The 17,215-nt window shown below is 44.5% G+C and overlaps 1 protein-coding gene across 2 annotated transcripts in view; it reads left to right on the top strand.

Annotated features, from left to right (window-relative positions):
* RFTN1 (raftlin, lipid raft linker 1) overlaps positions 1-17,215 on the top strand; it is a 177,748-nt gene that overhangs the window by 58,827 nt on the left and 101,706 nt on the right. For both annotated transcript variants that reach the window (XM_031469711.2, XM_031469661.2), the window contains exon 3: positions 10,912-11,098. In XM_031469711.2, the coding sequence (XP_031325571.1) occupies positions 10,912-11,098 (187 nt within the window). The remainder of the gene's footprint in view (positions 1-10,911; positions 11,099-17,215) is intronic.

Raw genomic sequence — 17,215 nt, 5'->3', positions numbered from 1 at the left:
GGTGACTGGGAGATGCAGCTGACACTGTTGGTGAGAAGAAGGGTTCCTGGAGATGCGTGGTGATGGTGGTTGCATTAGCAGGGCAAGTAGGGGTGAGGGTAGAGCTCAGTGGTAGAGTGCATGCCTAGTGTGCGTGAGGTCCTGGGTTCAGTCCCCACAATTCCCAGTACCTCCATTAAAAAACTAAGTAAATAAACCTAATTACATCCCCCTGCAAAAAACAAAAACAAAAACAAAAAGTGCAAGTGTACTTAATGCCGTTGAATCATGCACTTCAATATGATTAAAATGGTAACTTTTTGTTGCGTATAGTTTAGCATAATTAAAAAAAAAGTTCCCTCTGGGTTTTACACTGGGTGGTGGTTTTCTAGAACCAAGTGTGTTTTCTTTCATCTTTATATGATGGCTGATTGACTTTGGAACCCAGAACATTGGGGACCTCGGAGTTAAGTGCCCCCCAGAGTCACTGCAGGTAGCAGTTTGTGTTGGATTTTCTTTGATGGGAAAGGAGCTGGTGTGGTCATGATATGAGAGAGTTTCTTCACTTAATGGTGCAAAGTTGTTAATGAGCTGTCTCCAGGCACTCTGGGTTGGCCGGCTTGTTGGACTCTGGCCTGGTGGAACTTATTTATTGGGAAAGACAGAAAAAAAGTGAATGAAGAATTTCTATGATGAAAAATCGTGAAAAATGTTATGAAACAAATGATTAGTAAGTCATCGTAAGAACAGTGCTGTCCAGTGGAAATATATGTGAGCTGCATCTGTAAGTTGAAGTTTCCCAGGAGCTGCATTGAGGACAGGTAGAAACAGGTGGAATTAATTTTGATGGATTTTATGTAATCCTGCATAGATCTCAAATATTGTCATTTCAATGTCATCATTATAAAAAAGAACTTACTTAGGTATTTTACATTCTTACTTTCATGCTAAGATTTCTTTGAAACCTGGTGTATGTTTTACACTCACGACACAGTTTGGACTGGCCACATTTCCAGCGCTAAAATATTTCCAGTGCTGATTAATTTTTATTTTTAGAAAATTTTCTAACGACTTTATTGTGGTATAAGTGCTAATTACTTTTGTACAAAGTCTTGAGACTTTATCATCGAAATCCATACAGGGTCCTAGTTACATTCTAAAGAGTTTCATTTCCATGTTCTTTGTACATATTCATTAGTGGCTGGGTTTTGATGCAGTCAGTTTATTGTCGTCTCCACATCAAACGAGAATGAGTGTGAGCTATCGTGTTATCATGCTCGATTGAGAAAATGACATAGAATACTGACAACCAGCTTCCCTTCTGACTCACGCTAAGCTCTTCTAGGATTTGGTGTGGGTGAGTTTGGTTGGCAAAACTGAAGACCTGGTCATCCTGCGTGTCTCTCTTCTCCATCAAAAGTATTTTTTAAGTGTGTGAAATACTTTATTAATACTCTGAGTTCAGTTTCTAGCTGGTTGCTTTTAATACTTCAGGACTCCCATTGTGAAGTCTAAGCAGCATGGTGCCTGGTGTTTCTTGCAAAGCTTTCTTGATGAATCTCTGCCTGTGTATTCTCTGACAAAATGCACTGGTGAGGGGCGATGAACGGTAACACCATCTTTGGGCGTTTGGGTACTGTCACTAGGAATTATTTGGGCACTCTCCTTACGAACACTTAGACACCACATTTTTTATAGTGCGATACTGTGAGGGTGTGCAATTCAGTGACTGCATGTGACCGTTTGGAAGGACAAGCAAACCAGTAACAAACGACTTGACCCCCCCTCCCCGTGGCTGATACTGACCAAGCATTTGTGGTCCGGTGGCATCTTAGGAACTCATCTGATGAGACCTCGGTTGCTTTGTCAGTTACTGCCTGAGTGACCTGTAGAATCCTAGGTTTATGGGAAGCTTGAAGAACTGCTTTGAATCTCACTGAGATTCTCCTCTGGAGTTTGGCCATGATTTAGTTAGGTGTTGAAGAGTTGTGTTTTTTTTTTTTAACTTCATTTATGTATTTATTTTACAATATCGTATTTTTTAATTGAAGTATAGTTGATGTATAATATTAGGTGTTACCGGTATACAGTATAATGATTCACAATTTTTATTTGTTTATTTATTTCAGTGGAGGTACTGGGGGTTGAACCCAGGACTTCCTGCATGGTAAGCATGTGCTCTACCACTGAAGTATACCCTCCCCCTGCGATTCACAGTTTCTAAAGGTTATACTCCATTTATAGTTATTATAAAATATTGGCTGTATTCCCCATGGTGTGCAGTACATCCTTGTAGCTTATTTTAGACCTGATCGTTTGTACCTCTTAACCCTCCCCCTCCATCCTGCTCTTCCCCATCCCCTCTCCCCACTGGTCACCACTAGTTCCTTCTCTACATCTGTGAGTCTGTTTCTTTTCTGTTACATTCACTATTTTGTTGTATTTTTTTTAGATTCCACATGTAAATGAAATCTTACAGTATTTGTCTTCCTCTGTCTGACCTATTTCACTTAGCATGATGCCCTCCAGGACCGTCCATGCTGCACACCAGAAACTAACGCAACATTTTAAATCAACTGCACTTCAATCAAAAAGCAAACAAATAACCCGTTTAAAATATGGGCAGAACTGGACATTTTTCCCAAAGTGGAAATGCAGATGGCCCACGGGAACATGAAAAGTTGCTCAACATCACCAGTATCAGGGAAATGCAAATCAAAAGCACAGTGAGACACCATCTCACGTCTGTCAGAATGGCCATCATCGAAAGGCACACAAATAACAAATGGTGGCAAGGATGTGGAGAAAAGGGAACCCTTGTATGCTGTTAGTGGGAACGTAAGTTGATGCAGCCGCTATGGAAAACAATATGGAGGTTTCTCAAAAACCCCAAAACAGAACCACCATATGGCCCAGCAGTTCCACTCCTGGGCATATACCCGAGAAAAACAAAAACATTAATTCAAGAAGATTTATACACACTACTGTTAATAGCAGCACTGTTTACAATCACCAAGACATAGGAGCATCCTAAGTGCACATCAGTAGATGAATGGATAAAGAAGTAGTAACACACGTATGCAATGGAATGAGCTATGTTTTATGAAAGCAGGTTGCTGGTTGTCGGGCCCAGGGAGGAGAATGAGGAATAACTGCTCAGCAGATACGGGGTTTCCTGATTTTAGAACTAGGTAGAGGTGATGTTTGTACAACATTGTGAAGGTGTTAAATGCCACTGAATTGTTCACTTTTAAATGATTGATTTTACTTTTAAATGATTGAATTTCACTCTAATTAAAAAAGCAAAAAAGAATACACAGTATTTTAATGGTGTGATCTCCAGAGCCTGGATATGTATGTGTATATATACACATTTTTCAAGTTTCAGAAACCCAAATTTACTTGATAAAAAGATGACAGAAATCTGAACTTGAAAAGCCCTAAACTGAAAGTTTTATTCCAAAGATTCGGAAATGGCACCGAAGACCTGGGCTGCAGACGTGAGTTTAAAAATTGAATTCCTATTCCTTATTTATACAGTGAACACCCCCCCCCATCGAAAAATTATTGATTTTAGTGTTTTGTTCAATTGAATCTACTGTGAAGTCCAGGCAGATTGATGTTCAAGGAAGGGTGGCCTTGAAGGAACTTAGAGAGGGGGAAGAAAAGATGTGGTGGAACAATGTCATTATCAGCTTCACCTGAGAGGGAGATGGCCCCGGGGGAGGGTGTCTCCCCGCATTGGGCTCCTTGGTGTTGACAGATTAGCTAGGGGGCATAACTAAAATAGCAAAGTCGGACTTTGAATAATTAGGTTAAAGTCACATATGATTGCTACTCCACACGGCGACTTCTTTCTTGGATGGCGACTTCTTTCTTGCGTTGGACGCTGGTACCTTCCCCATGATGGAGTTTCAAGCAGTGGAACCCTTGCTCTGGCTCTTCTGCAGATGTCTGAAGGGCTTCGTTTCCAGGGAAGAACCAGGGCTGCAGAATGTTTTTGCTAAACAAAACACAGCCATAGCAAAAGCGAAGTCCACTTTATCCCCGGAGTGTTAAGAAATGTGTGGTTTTTGTGGATTCTGTTTTTTTCCCCCTGTTTTCATTCCTTTTTTTTTTTTAAACTCTTGGAATAATGGTTTATTTATTTATAGGGAGTTATTTTCTGAAAGAAAAACAAACCACTTATTTCAAAAGATCTTGGGACTCTCCTGCTCCCCAAAGTACCTTTCCAGCAGTACTTTCTGTATTTTGATTTTTTAGAAAGCCTCTTATTGGTAATGGAATGAGGGGAAAAAAGATTTGCAAGGGATTTAAAATCCGTGGTTCTAAACTCTTTGTTCAAGTCGACGTCAGTAGAGAAAAGGGAGGAATTAGATGATTCCTGCAGACATATCCTTGAAGGCTTTGATGTAAGTCGTGACAAGGTATGAATGAACAGTGGAGAGCTCTTTAGTGCTCCACTGAGGGTCACGGCGTCCCCTGACATTGCCACGATCGGGGTGGGAAGGGTGTGGGGTACCCGATCTCCCACGTTTATCAGACGCCCCAGCCAGACTCTGCAACCTGCCAAATCTTGGCTTTGGGCCACATGGGGTTGAAAGTCAAACTGGACTTACTTGCCAAATCTAAAGATTTAAGAGTTTCTGCAAGGATCCAGGTTTCTGACTTCTTGAAGGTCAGAATGAGAAGTTCTGACACCGTGAGACCCACGTGCCCCTTGGCCCCCACGGGCACCAGCCTAGAAAGACAAGGTGCCGCCCTGCTTGGCCAGGTGTGGCTTCCGTGTTCCTTGTTCATCCTCTGGCTCTGTCTCTTGCTTACTTTATCCGCCAGGGCCCTGCGGCCCCAGTTCCTGGCCTTGGGGTCTGTACCAGACTCTCTGCAGGTCATGAGTTGAGACCCAGCCCCCTGTCTGGGCTGGTTGGAGAAGCCAGCTAGAGAACTGGGCTTTGCACGGCAGCAGAGCAAGTCCCCATCTGGGATGAAGACAGCTCCCCGGGTGGGAGCACGGAGATGTCCAGCCTGGACCAGGCTTGCAGACTGGTCGCTGTAAATAAAGTCTGAGGGACATGACAGGTTGGAAAGTAGATAGGGAAGTGTGATCTTCAAGCAGGCCTTGGGTGGTGACACTTCCTCAGACTGGAGAGGGACGCTGACCGAGACAGCCTTGTCGGTGTCCCTGGTCTCTGTCCAGCAGTGATGTTCGTCCTGCCGTGTGTACCAGAAGCAGATCTGAGTCCCGTCTGACTTTCCGTCTCTCCACCCCCCTGCACGTGTGTGCTTGTTCCATGTCCTCATTTTGGCTCTGGTTTGGGGGAACTCTTTCAGTTCATGATGGAAACATTGATCGTGGTACCTGATGTCACTTCTTAGCTAGAGACTGGTACCTTAGTCTCCAAACTGAAATAATAAAGTCATTGCATATTCTAGTTGGAAGCTCCTTTTGGAGTTGCCTATCCAGGGTCTGCGTGTTATAAGCGAGGGACCCAAGAGACAGGGTGGGAGCTACATGACTTGCCCACGGTTACGTAATTTGTAAACGAAATCAGGCAGATATTACAAAACAAAAATAGTGGCGATGCTATTCTGATGAGTAGGGTGAGAAATCGCCCAAGAGGCTACCATTGGTAGGTTTATCCAAACAGATAAGTCATTCCTTTGCTTTGCTAGTAATAATACTGGGGGATTGGTCACTTTACAAGAACTAGAGGTTTTTTGTTTTTTTTTTTTTAAGATTAAGGTTCAGAAAAAACCTTGAAATTAAGGCCTTTAATCATATTTACAATAGATGCCTTTTTAAAATTGCAATGTTGAGATTCATTTTTATTTGTTTTTTTTTTTAACCATGAAACTCAACTTGCTTTGACAGCATGCGTCCCAAAAATTATAGCCATGAAATCGCCGAGTGTTGACAGGAGATACATCTTTAGGTTTTAAGATAAAAATTTGAATGGTATTATGTTTTATTCAGGAAGCATTTAGCTATAAAGCGGTTGGTTGACTAATATATTTAGTGCACTGATTTGGAGCATAGAGGTGCTGGGGTGGGGGGGACAATACGGTCCCCATACTGTCGTCAGTGGCTGCAGCTGGTCAGTCCCCCGTGGACGGCACCCCATCCTCTGCTGCCTCCACCACTGAGCTGGGTGGTTGTGAGCTTTATCTTTACACGTCCATCACCCCGTGGTTCCCGCAACCACTCTGTGATGGAAGACAGGCCGGTGCTGTCACCTCCGATTTATACGTGGAAACTGACTATTCATGTGCCCAGGATTGACGCCAGTGGGGACCGTAGCTGATCCAAGAAACGCAAGTCTTCTAAACACATTGCCTGCTTTTATTTATTTATTTACTTTATTATTATAGGGTGATGCAGAAGTGGAGAGGAAATATACCAATGATCAAAGTCTTCGTAAAGGCTTATTTTACTGTAGCAGTAAGCTACTGAAATGCATGAAACGTTCACAAAACACTGAACTGCAGAGACTGAGTTTGGGGTCTCCAATGTGACGGCACACAGATGCTTTTTATGTATAAAGTTTAATCAAAGGAGAGAGGGGGTCTTAGGGCTGTGTCGTATTTTTAGGTTTGGTCGATATTATAAAATTACCCTCCAGAAAGGCTTCCACTCCTACCTAAAGTCCGTTCTGTTTTTCAAACAAAACAACCAGCGTCGGTGCCACACAGGGTCGTACCATTTTGATCCTGTTGCTGCTTGATGTCTCCCTTGGCACAACCTACATACAGGCCAACTCCTGTCATTTGCGGCCCTGGAGAAAAGTGCAAGAGATGGGGGGCTGGGCTGGCACTAGGGTGAGGCCAGTGAGGCAGCGTTTTTTAAAAAGATCAGTAGCACATCTGTGCCTATATGAGAGCTTGAGGCAAAAGGAAACATCAGTAATAAAGAATAATCATAATCATATAGTTATATAACATATAATTTTATATATATATAATACTAAGTAATAAAGAGCCTGTCTTAGGGGGAAGGTATAGCTCAACTGGTGGAGTGCATGCTTAGCATGCACGAAGTCCTGAGTTTAATCCCCGGAACCTCCTTTAAAAAAAAAAAAAGAGCCTGTCTTTAGTAAACTTTTGGATAGTTTGTTCGTAATAGACTTTCTGCATTGATTTTTTCCCTTTTTGACATATTGCGTTACATCTTTATCTTGGTTACTGAGTCTTTGGTTCCTCGTTCAATTTTGCGCCTGCAGGAGTGCCTCCTTACTCACCTCCGCCTGGGCTCTGGGCCGCCTTGGGCCTGGGGGTGCGCACAGATTGGGAAGAAGCACAGTAGGCCTGGGGCTGTCTGGGCAGGGACTGCCAGGGGCTTGGCTGTGGGAAGTTGGGGTGCAGGTCACAGGTGGGCGTGTGCCCTTAGATCCATAGATCCCCTGCCTGTTGGAGGAGGGCCAAAGGGAAACCCTCTGCAGAGTAGTTCTTAGCCTCTGAATCTCCTGCAGAGCCTGTGAGGGCACAGATGGCTCCGATTCTGATTTGGTAGGTCCTGAGTGGCACCCAGGAGCCTCCATTTCTGGCAATTCTGGGTGCTGCCCCTCTGCTGGACAGAGGAGCAGGCTCAGAGGAATCCTGCTCCAAAGCACCAGGTCTGGGAAAGATATTTGCAACTGTGATCACAAATAAGAACTAAATTTCCTAATATATAAAGAGTTCCTACAAACCAATAGGAAAAAGATCAACAACCCAAAAGAAAACTGGGACCCCTCTGGCCCATCAGGTTTCTGTGCCTGGGAGTGTGGAGGGGCTTGGTGTTCTTTCCAGACTTACCTTTCAGTTTTTCATCTGGCAGCATATCTAGAATGTACTCTTCAAGGGAAAGAGTGCATACTTCTCAGCTCTCCTGGTCAGCCCTGGCTCTGTCCCTGTTGTTAATGGAGATTTCTCCAAGGTGCCGGACTTTTACTTTTTTCCCCCTGTAAATTTCTTGTCTGAGAGCTACAGTAAAGAGTATTCTTAAGTACTCCTAGATTTTGTTTTTAAGTTAGTTTTAAGGTAACACATTGCTTTAAAAATAAATTTTAAAATTTAAATATATTTTTACATATAAAGAAGAAAATTAAAGTGTTTCATAAATCCTCCACTCAAATGATTTCTGTTGATGGTAATAGTACTCAAAGAACAAAGTAGAACTACCTTTCCACCCTCCCCTCCCTACTCCAATCTCTCCAATATTGATGTTTTTGTGATTTCTTCCAGAAAAAAATTCTTATTCATGTCCCTCTATACTTCTGATCTTTTAATGTAAGAGTATCATGTGATAAACCCTTAGACACCTTGTCTCTTAACTTAGTAATGTGTTTTAGGCGTATTTTCAGTAGCATGTAACAGGTTTACCTTAATTTTCTTAATGGTTCGTAGGATTCATCATTGGGGTGTCCCAGTGTTTAGCTAGCCCTCCAAAGAACTCTTTGGTTCTAGGTTTTTGCCATTGCAGTGACCCTGTAGTGAATATCTTTGTCCATATATCTTTGAGAAACATTTCTGAGTCCAGCCATGAGCGTGATACCCAGCAATGAGTTTGCTGGACAAAGGGTGTGTGCACTTTTAGGTTTGAAGGCAGACACCACATGGCCCTCCAGAAAGGTTCACCCCATCATCCGTGGTGAGCATGCCTGTTTCCCCAACATCCTTACCCGTGATGGATATCATAGAAGTAAAAGGAGGAAAAAAATCTATGCCAATAGCAATAAAATATAAAATAACTAAGAGTAAACTTCGTAAGTGTGCAGTATCTTTGTGAGGAAAATTTTAACATGCACCTGAGAGACCCCCAAAAAGTCTTGAATAGGTGAAAGTTATGCCATGTTCTGGGGTTGGAACATGTAGCATGATGAGAATATTCATTCTTCTTCAGTTAGGCTAGACTTTGGACATGACCCAAGAAAAATATCAGCAGGATTTTTTTTTTGAGGGTGAATTTGATGAGCTGATTTTACAGACCATTTTGAAAAACAAATAAGAACAGACAGGAAGCTTCAGAAAATAAACAGGAACATAGGAAGAGTCCGAAAATAGCCTGATTAGATACTAAAACAGTATGAAAGCAAAATTGTTAGAATAGATTAATGGATCACAGACATAGACTTAAATATACTCAGGAATATAATATATGATAAAGGTGACATCTCAAATCAATGAGGAAGAATGGATAAATTGGGGGGGGGTGAGAAATGTTGAATTCATATTGCACAAATTCCGAATGGATAAAAGATTTACATGCAGAGAATGAAATCCATACTACAGGAAATCACAGAATTGTTTTATAATCCAGATCTCTCTGCTATGACATAAAACTCAGAAGCCATTGAAGGCAAGATTAATAAATTCAACTTAATAAAAAAAAAATTCTTCACAGCAAAACCCATGTTATGCAGAGTCAAAAGATGAACAATAAATTGTGAAAGATGTTTGCAACTGTTAATACAGATAAGAACTAAATTGCCTAATATATAAAGAGTTCCTACAAACCAATAGGAAAAGGCCAATGACCCAGTAAAAAACTAGGCAAAGATTATGAACAGTTAACAGAAAAGACCACATAAAAAGCATTTAAACTTGGAATGTTTAATAAGAAAAACTGCGAAGTACATAATAAGAGAAATGTAAATTACTACGTCACAGGGATTTTTTTTTCACTGTGAGATTAGCCAGGGTCTGGGGAGAGAAATACCTTTATTCACCACTGATGGGAGGTAAACCTATCCAACACTGTGGGGGAAATTTGGCAGTATCTAAAAAAATTACAGTGCATTTATGTTGAGCAATTCCACACCTAGGAATTACCTTTTTTAGGTATACTATTCACGAACGCATGTAAAATCACATAGGAGCGGTGATTTTCATTGCAATGTTGCTTATAAAAGGGCAGGTTGGAATCACCTGTGGTCCATTGCACAGTGGGATGCTTGTGCATCTGAGAGAAGGGTGAGGAGGAGCTCTGTGTCCTGCTGCCGAATGATCTGTAAGGAAAGGATACTGTTAATTGATAAAAATGGATAAAAAGCTGGGTCTGTCTGTAACATCGTCCTAACATTTATGTAAAAAAGAGAGGGAGATACACGTAATCTTATTTGCTTGTGTATTATGATTATTAACATGGATACAAAAAGATGGATAATGTCGACTGCCTCTGGGGAAAAGCCTGAGAGGTGAGGAATCTGGATGGAATACTTTTCACTGTGTGCACACATGCATCTTCTGACGTTTGAATCTTGTTGACCCCTCCTAAGAAACTTTTTTAAGTCCAAATTTTAAAATAACTCAATAGGTGAAGAACATTTATTTGTTTTGATACGCATTGTTCTAATGCTGAGTTAATTTGAGTATCCTTTCAAATATTGATCAGCCTTTCACCCTTTTTAGGCAATTGCTTGTTCATGAACTTTGCCCATTTTTCTTGTCTTTTTTTTTTTTTTTTTGAGTTGTTTTTGTTTGGTTTGGTTTGGGTTTTTTGTTTGTTTGTTTTTGGTTTTGTTTTGTTGCCCTAAAATTAGGAAATCGTCTTAATTGTCACAGAAGTTTTGTCCCAGTTTGTCTTTGTTGCTGCTGTTTTTTGCCACCTGGCAGTTTTACATTTGTGTCCAGTTGTCATCGTCTTCTGATCCTCCTCCTCCTCCTGTGTCTTTTCTTTCCTTTTTGTTTTTTGAGGGGTAGACATGACTGTCCCAATGTGATCTGAGAAAGTTGGCTCTAGAGTTAAGCCGCCCAGTCATCAGTACCCATGCGGGAGTTGGAAAATAACAGGCCACTTACATGTTTCCTTGAAGACAGTCGTTAGGACTGGAACAGACTCATTTTAGTGGGAGGTGACCCAGAGATCTTCTGGGCTGGGGCGAGGGGAGAGGGATGCACCTGGAGGGCAGCCGGTCTGGGTGGGTCTCTGACAGCTTCCCCTCTCTCCACCCCCAGCGGAGCTCCCGCGGTCCTCGGCCGTGAGGCTGGCCTCCCTCCGGGACCTGCCCGCCCAGCTGCTGGAGCTGTACCAGCAGGGCTTCTTGCTGGTGGCCCTGCACCCCTTCGTGCAGCCAACCCACAAGCAGGAGAAGACACCCCTCGAGCACATCTTCAGGGCCATCCTGATCAAGAAGACCGACAGGTAAGGCCTCCGAGGGCGGGCGGTTAGGGTAGCATCCTGAGGTTTGTCGAGTGGAGGAAGGGAGGGGAGAGGTTGGGCGGATGTGTTTGGAGTTTGCACCTGTTCCCAGGGCCTCTGCCCTCTGACAGGTAAGGCCAGACGTTGGACAACCAAAGGGTTTCATGTGTCCTGCTATTGTCCACACGGACAGCGTAAGTAGAGAGTTCATTTTACACCCTTTCCTCCTTTAATTCATTGGACTACACTCAGCTGGAAAAATGTCTCCGTTGAGGAGGTGTACTCCCAAAATGAAGCAGCTAGTACAAGTATAATACTATTCATCTGAAAAGCATGGCCGGAAAATACATTCATTTTGGTTAAAGCCTATATCCAAACTGACCGTCCTCCCCCATCCTCTAGAAAATACTTGAACATTTTGAACCCACCATAACGTTCTGTCAGTCACTTGGGAGGAAAAACAAAATTCTCTTGAATCAAGTGCTGTAATTGATTTGGTCTTGATTTTGATTCTCATTTCAGTAAGGCTTGCCCGTTTGAATGCTTACTTAAATTTTTATTGGGTCTGATGAAGGAAAGAGAGGTGGAGATTGGTTTTGCAAAAGGAGCACTATTAATTTTCAGTGCTTTTTTAAAAGCAGTGAAGGTGGGATAGAAGGCACATTGTGATTCTGCTGCTTTCATAAAAATAAAAACAAAGTCTGGCAGAGGAAATCAGATCTGCCTTTTGCCCAATTATGATGGGAGGAATGAAAGCGTGTCCTGGGTTTTAAACAGAGGGAGTTGGGCAGTTGCTCATCCTCCTCTCTGGCTTTGCCAGCTGGACAGACGTCTGGCTGGTGAGCCCGGGAGGGACAGCTGTGGGGTGAGAAGCTGTGACCAAGGTGGACTATTCCCTCCTGGCACACAGAGTCCTTCATTTCTTCACGGCTGATCAAGACCTGTTAGAATTTGAGGGGAAAGGGGGTGTCCGCCTTTGCAGACCCCTAGAATTACCATAGTTTTTGTAGAGCAAAACTTTTCTCAATGTCTGCCTTGTCTGTGTCTTGGTTCCTTTCTGTCCAGTGGCTGTGGGTCAATATCTGGTCAATTATAAGAGGAAATGGTCCTGGGAGCCCTGGTGGTTTTAGGTCCTGCTGACACAGAGGATGTGCATGAGGACGAGAGGTCACGTTTATTGAGTGCTTGGTGTGTGCCAGGCTTTGTCAGTGTCACGGCATCCTCATAATCAGCCTGTGAAACAGGTCCTGTTTTTATTTCCATTTTAAAGATGGGGAAACTGAGGCCCAGGTGTGGACTTAGTGATCAAGGTAACACACATGGCTGCAAGCATCCTTCCAGGCAGGCTGACTCCCATACCTGCATCTTAGCCCTGATGGGAAGCACCTGCTGGGTTCCTGCCCCCAGGATTCCTGTGGACAATCCCTTTATGCAAAAAAGTGGGGGAAGGTGTGTTTGATTTTTAGATGAGATAATAACGTCAGTACTCCACCATTTCCCCACTCAGAAGTCTTCGAATCAATCAGAATTTCAGAAAAGAAAACTTACTGTGTGCCTTCCAGGTTCCATAAGGCATTCACTGACTGGGCTTCAGTGTCTCTGTTCCTTGAGTCATTCTGTTGGCCTTGATGTTTAGAGGGGACAAGTCCACTTCAGTCAGGTCCCAAGAGCGTCCCTCAGTATAATTCCACTACAGGTGACGTTAGCACAGAACTTCCCATGACGTCTCCTAAATGTACTTGATTCTAAATGTAAAGATGTCTTTTTTCCCCCCCTGCTAGGGAACAGCACTTCTCAAACTTTGTTGTGCCTCTTGTGAGTCTCCCAGGGGTGTTGTTCAAATGCAGAGTCTGACTCAGCAGGTCTGGGCTGGGGCCTGGGACCCTGCATTTCTAACACACTCTCAGGTGATGCTGAAGTGGCAGAGGGTGTAGGGACCTGACTGCTTCTTGGCTGGCTCCTAGCCCGGCACGCACTGGCACCACTTGGCCCCCAGGGAGGGACTGGAGGACCAGTAGGAAGGCGCATAGGGTGCCTGGCTGGAGGGCCTGTGCTCTGTGCTGCACTCGGCTACTAGCAAGGGGTCGAGTGTGTGGGGCACATCAGTAGGTTTTTCTGGGCCTTCGTTTTCTAGCTGGTACCGTGAGGGATCTGTACTAAATGACTTGCAAGACCTAAACCAGCTCTAAACTTCAGTCTGATTGGATGAGGTGGGCTTCTCTTTGGGAGTGAGCAACGAAGACCCCGCTTTGGGGAACAGTTTATTGCAAGCCAGCGATGGAGCTGGGGTGCTCAGTAAGGGTTCTTCCCTCCCACGAGGACAGGCCCTGAGTGAATGAGCTTACCTTCCAGGAGAGAAAAGGGGTCACGCTATGAAGAAAAAGGAGGCGCAGGTATCCAGAAAGATTTCCAAGAAAGAGAAGATGGCCTTCTCCTTGGGTTTGAGTTCACTCTCTTCCAGAGGGTCCGGACCACCATGACTTTAATGAGGATCCCGGCTCTTTAATAAGCAGAGACAGAGGAAGAGTTGCTGGGGTAACTTGGCGACAGGCCTTTCAAAGTGCCCCTCATTGCGAAAGCTCGGGAATTTGCCAGGTAGGGTGATGAGAATGGAAACTTGCCATTCTCACAGCAAAAAATGACCAAAAGAACGTCCCCTCCTTCCATCACCCCTTAGTATTGGGTGGGAGCAGTTGTGGGGAGGGGCGGGGCGGGGAAGCAGAGTTAATTTTAGAGTGCAGGCATTTTCTCTCCTAGCAAGTGCAGTTAACTGTATGTTTTTACATCCTGAGGAAGAGACCCCCATGCTCTGAAAAATAAACAAATGAAACCCAGCAGAACCCTTTCTGTATCAGGCAGGAGTTAAAGTAGTAAAAAAGGAAACAAAGGAAATCCTGGGTGATTAATTTTTAATACAGGCAGTTAATGATGTTTTTCACAAAGTCTGCCAAAGTTCTGACAGCTATGGATGCTGGTAAATGAAGCGATCTGCTCTCAAAGGAGACGTAAGTGCCTGGTTAGTATTTGCTGAGTAGACCTCATTGGAAGAGCCCCACAGAAACTTACAGATTATGATAGATTATAGATTTGTGAGGCAAACGAGGTGAATAAGTGAAAAGAGCGTCTGTCCCTCCTTCCTTAGCCGGCTCTTTGGAAGACTGAGCGATTTTTAACAGACTGTATAGTTTCATTCATGCTGATTTCTAAGTACAGTTAAGTTGTCCATTTTTTTTTCCGGGCAGTTTTCCTTAGAACACGTTGCCAAAGATCTTAAAACTTGATGGCTAAGAGAAGTTATTAAAATGTCACTCTGATGTTTCAGGAGCGTGGCTTTAATTCTAGGTCGTTTTATGGTTGTAGACATAAGTACAGGAATGTGTGTGCCGCTCCATTTTTCAGCTGTTGGACTGCCGTTGTCCACACGCAGAGCGAGTTCAGGGTGTCACTGATGTGTTTTTTCCATCACTAATGGGTTGAAGCCATTTGGGTCCAGGTCTCCTGGAATAATGCCTTATATGGTACAGGGAACTGGGACATCTGTGCCCTCTGGTGACATTCATCAGGTGCCTTTTGGCTTAGGGTCAGGGAGTGGGGCACCCAGGGGCGCTGCAGCTAATGCTGGGGGTGGGATTCTGAAACCCTTGTGGAAGGTGAAAAACGCATATAATCAAAGCTGCCCTGGACAATCTCTTTAATTGCCCATGAAATGTAATCCTTTAACATCTCTCTACCCGACAAAGCAGGTTTTCCTTCAGGACTAGATCGGATTGGTGTTTCCAACAGTGAGCCCCGTGGGGAATAAGTTGATTCGGGTTTGTCGTGAGTGTTCATTAGAATCATATCTAGGGGGTGAGATGTTCGCGCCTAGAGAGGCTTTTGTGGGAACTGAGACCGAGGGAACAGAATCCCCACCCCCCATCTCACAGCCATTCCGGAGCACATCTGCCTGTGGAGGAGAATAACTGGGGCCGTTTCAAGTGGTAAACGTTTCCTCGCTTTCAGCGAGATTTTTCTAAGATAGATGTGCAAAGATAACTCCGAAGAGCTCCCAGATCTCAAGAAACTTCTCTGCTAGGGGGATGTCAAGTATATATGCAAAGCTAAACCTGTGGGTCTCAGTTTTTACTTCTCACCAGGAATTTGTGAATGGTGGGGCTTTAGAAAAGCATGCTCTGGGTCTGGGATGATGGGTGGATTTGAACGGGGGCACCAGTGGTGGGAAGGGCTTCGCAGGAAGGGGTATTGGAGCCTGAAAGAGGAGACCATGAGGATGTGGGGTGGCTGAAGGACGAGGTCCAGAGGGAAATGGGAGAAAAAGCAAGAGAAGCTTGGCGGCTGGGTCTGATGGCCCCTAATGGCTGGGAGTTTGAACTTCATCCTGGAGTCGGTGGGGAAACACTGCAATATTTTTGTTTTGTTTTAGAGCAACAGCCATTAGAAGTGCTGAGTTTTCAGAAGTCTCAGAGGGGAAGCCTCAGAAGGGAAGGAAGCAGAATCTGAGGGAACATGGCATCCATCATGGGGGGAGATGACAGGTAGCTAAAGTCGCTTGTAGTAAGAAGGGGAGGGTATGGGTCCCCTAGGAGGAAATATTGGATTTAATGTTTATGTGGAAGGGGACTGCCTGGAGGAAGGGAAGAATCGACGTCTGAACGAGCTTTGGACTCCGAGTGTCTGGAAAGAGTTACTGGAAGAGGCGGGGGGTGGGGTGGGGAGGGGCAGGGGGTGTGTCTGGGTGGGATTTTCCCACGAGCAGACCCCCTAGAGGAGGCTTCACGTGCAAGTGATTAAGGAAGTGCTCCCAGAGGAATCAGTTAGGAGTGGGGACGTGGGCAGGGAAGGAGGGAGGCCAACAGGGTGCCGAGCCTTTGGGGAGCAGTGAGTCTACCTTGAGGCGGGGGAACTGGTTCCCATACTCCTGCATCTGGGGGTGGTTGGCCATGAGCTGCACTGGACACTTCCAGGTCTGGGAAGCATCCAGGCAGAGCAGCTCCAAAAGCCAAAGAAGTGGGGTTGGATGGGGGTGCACAGAACCAGGAGGGGGGATGGGGGGCCTGGGTGGAGCACGACAGCACCCGCCTCCAGAGGAGATGAACAGCAGCAGTGAGTTGCTCTGTTCCAAACTGACGCTATGCTTGGCACCTGAGAAGCTCTTCCTCTCCGACCGCACCAGCAAGCTGCCCTCCCACTCACTCCGGCCACTCAGTGTCACGTGATACAGAGGGGGCCAAGTCTTGTGGCTTTTTTTTTTTCCTGTTTTATTTCCAGGAAAGCAAATCTCAGCAAGTGTTCAGCTTTACCCTCGTGTCCCTCTTGGGGTGGGAATCTGAAATCTTGAAGACTCTGCCTTTTTTTCTAGGGCAAGACTTGCAAACGCAGATGCCTAAAGGGGCCAGGCTCCTTGAGTGGGGGCCCTTGGGTATTGGACAGCCGATGCTTGGCTCTGCCCCATTGTTGCCAAGTGTTGCCAGATCTTGTACTTTTTTCAAGAAAAGCCAGAGTTTGGATTTGTATGTGAAAGCTCTTTTTTAAGCGTTGCCACACTTTTTCAAAATAATGGGGTGTATCCCTGACTCACCCCACTGGCTGCCATCATGCAGTCTTTTAAGATTTCTGAGTGATGCGTGCTTCAGTGGACTTCATCGTCCCTCCTCTGACCTGCCTGTTCTCCTCACTCACAGCCACCACCAGATTTCTGACTCTACTGTTACTGTTTTTCAGTTGTCTGCCCTCCTCCCTCTCCCCTTTGCTAAATCTTCTTTCATCTTTGGGTTCCCATTACTTGCTCAGAGTGCCAGGTGCTGACTAGGTGTTGCTCAATAGAACTTTCCTGATTGGAGTAGAATAAAACCATGCCCTGGAATTTCAGTACCATCTTTCACTAAATGACCATAAATTCATTGCAAGATGGGTCTGTCTCTGGTGTACGTATTTAACCAGTACCCAAAGTGCATCTTGTTAATGCAGCCACACAACACAAACCCCGAGTAATGGAAAAATACACACACACACACACACACACACACAAGCACACACGCAGAAGATCCGTTCTTTGCCCAAATAGCAGTGGTTTTCCACAAGGGTATATGTATGTTATTTTTCGCTCTTTTCTTTTTAAAA

The sequence above is a fragment of the Camelus dromedarius genome, chromosome 2, assembly GCF_036321535.1.
Source record: "Camelus dromedarius isolate mCamDro1 chromosome 2, mCamDro1.pat, whole genome shotgun sequence".
Taxonomy (NCBI): domain Eukaryota; kingdom Metazoa; phylum Chordata; class Mammalia; order Artiodactyla; family Camelidae; genus Camelus; species Camelus dromedarius.
Note: the sequence above shows the minus strand (reverse complement) of the source record. Positions and strands in the feature narration are given on the sequence as shown.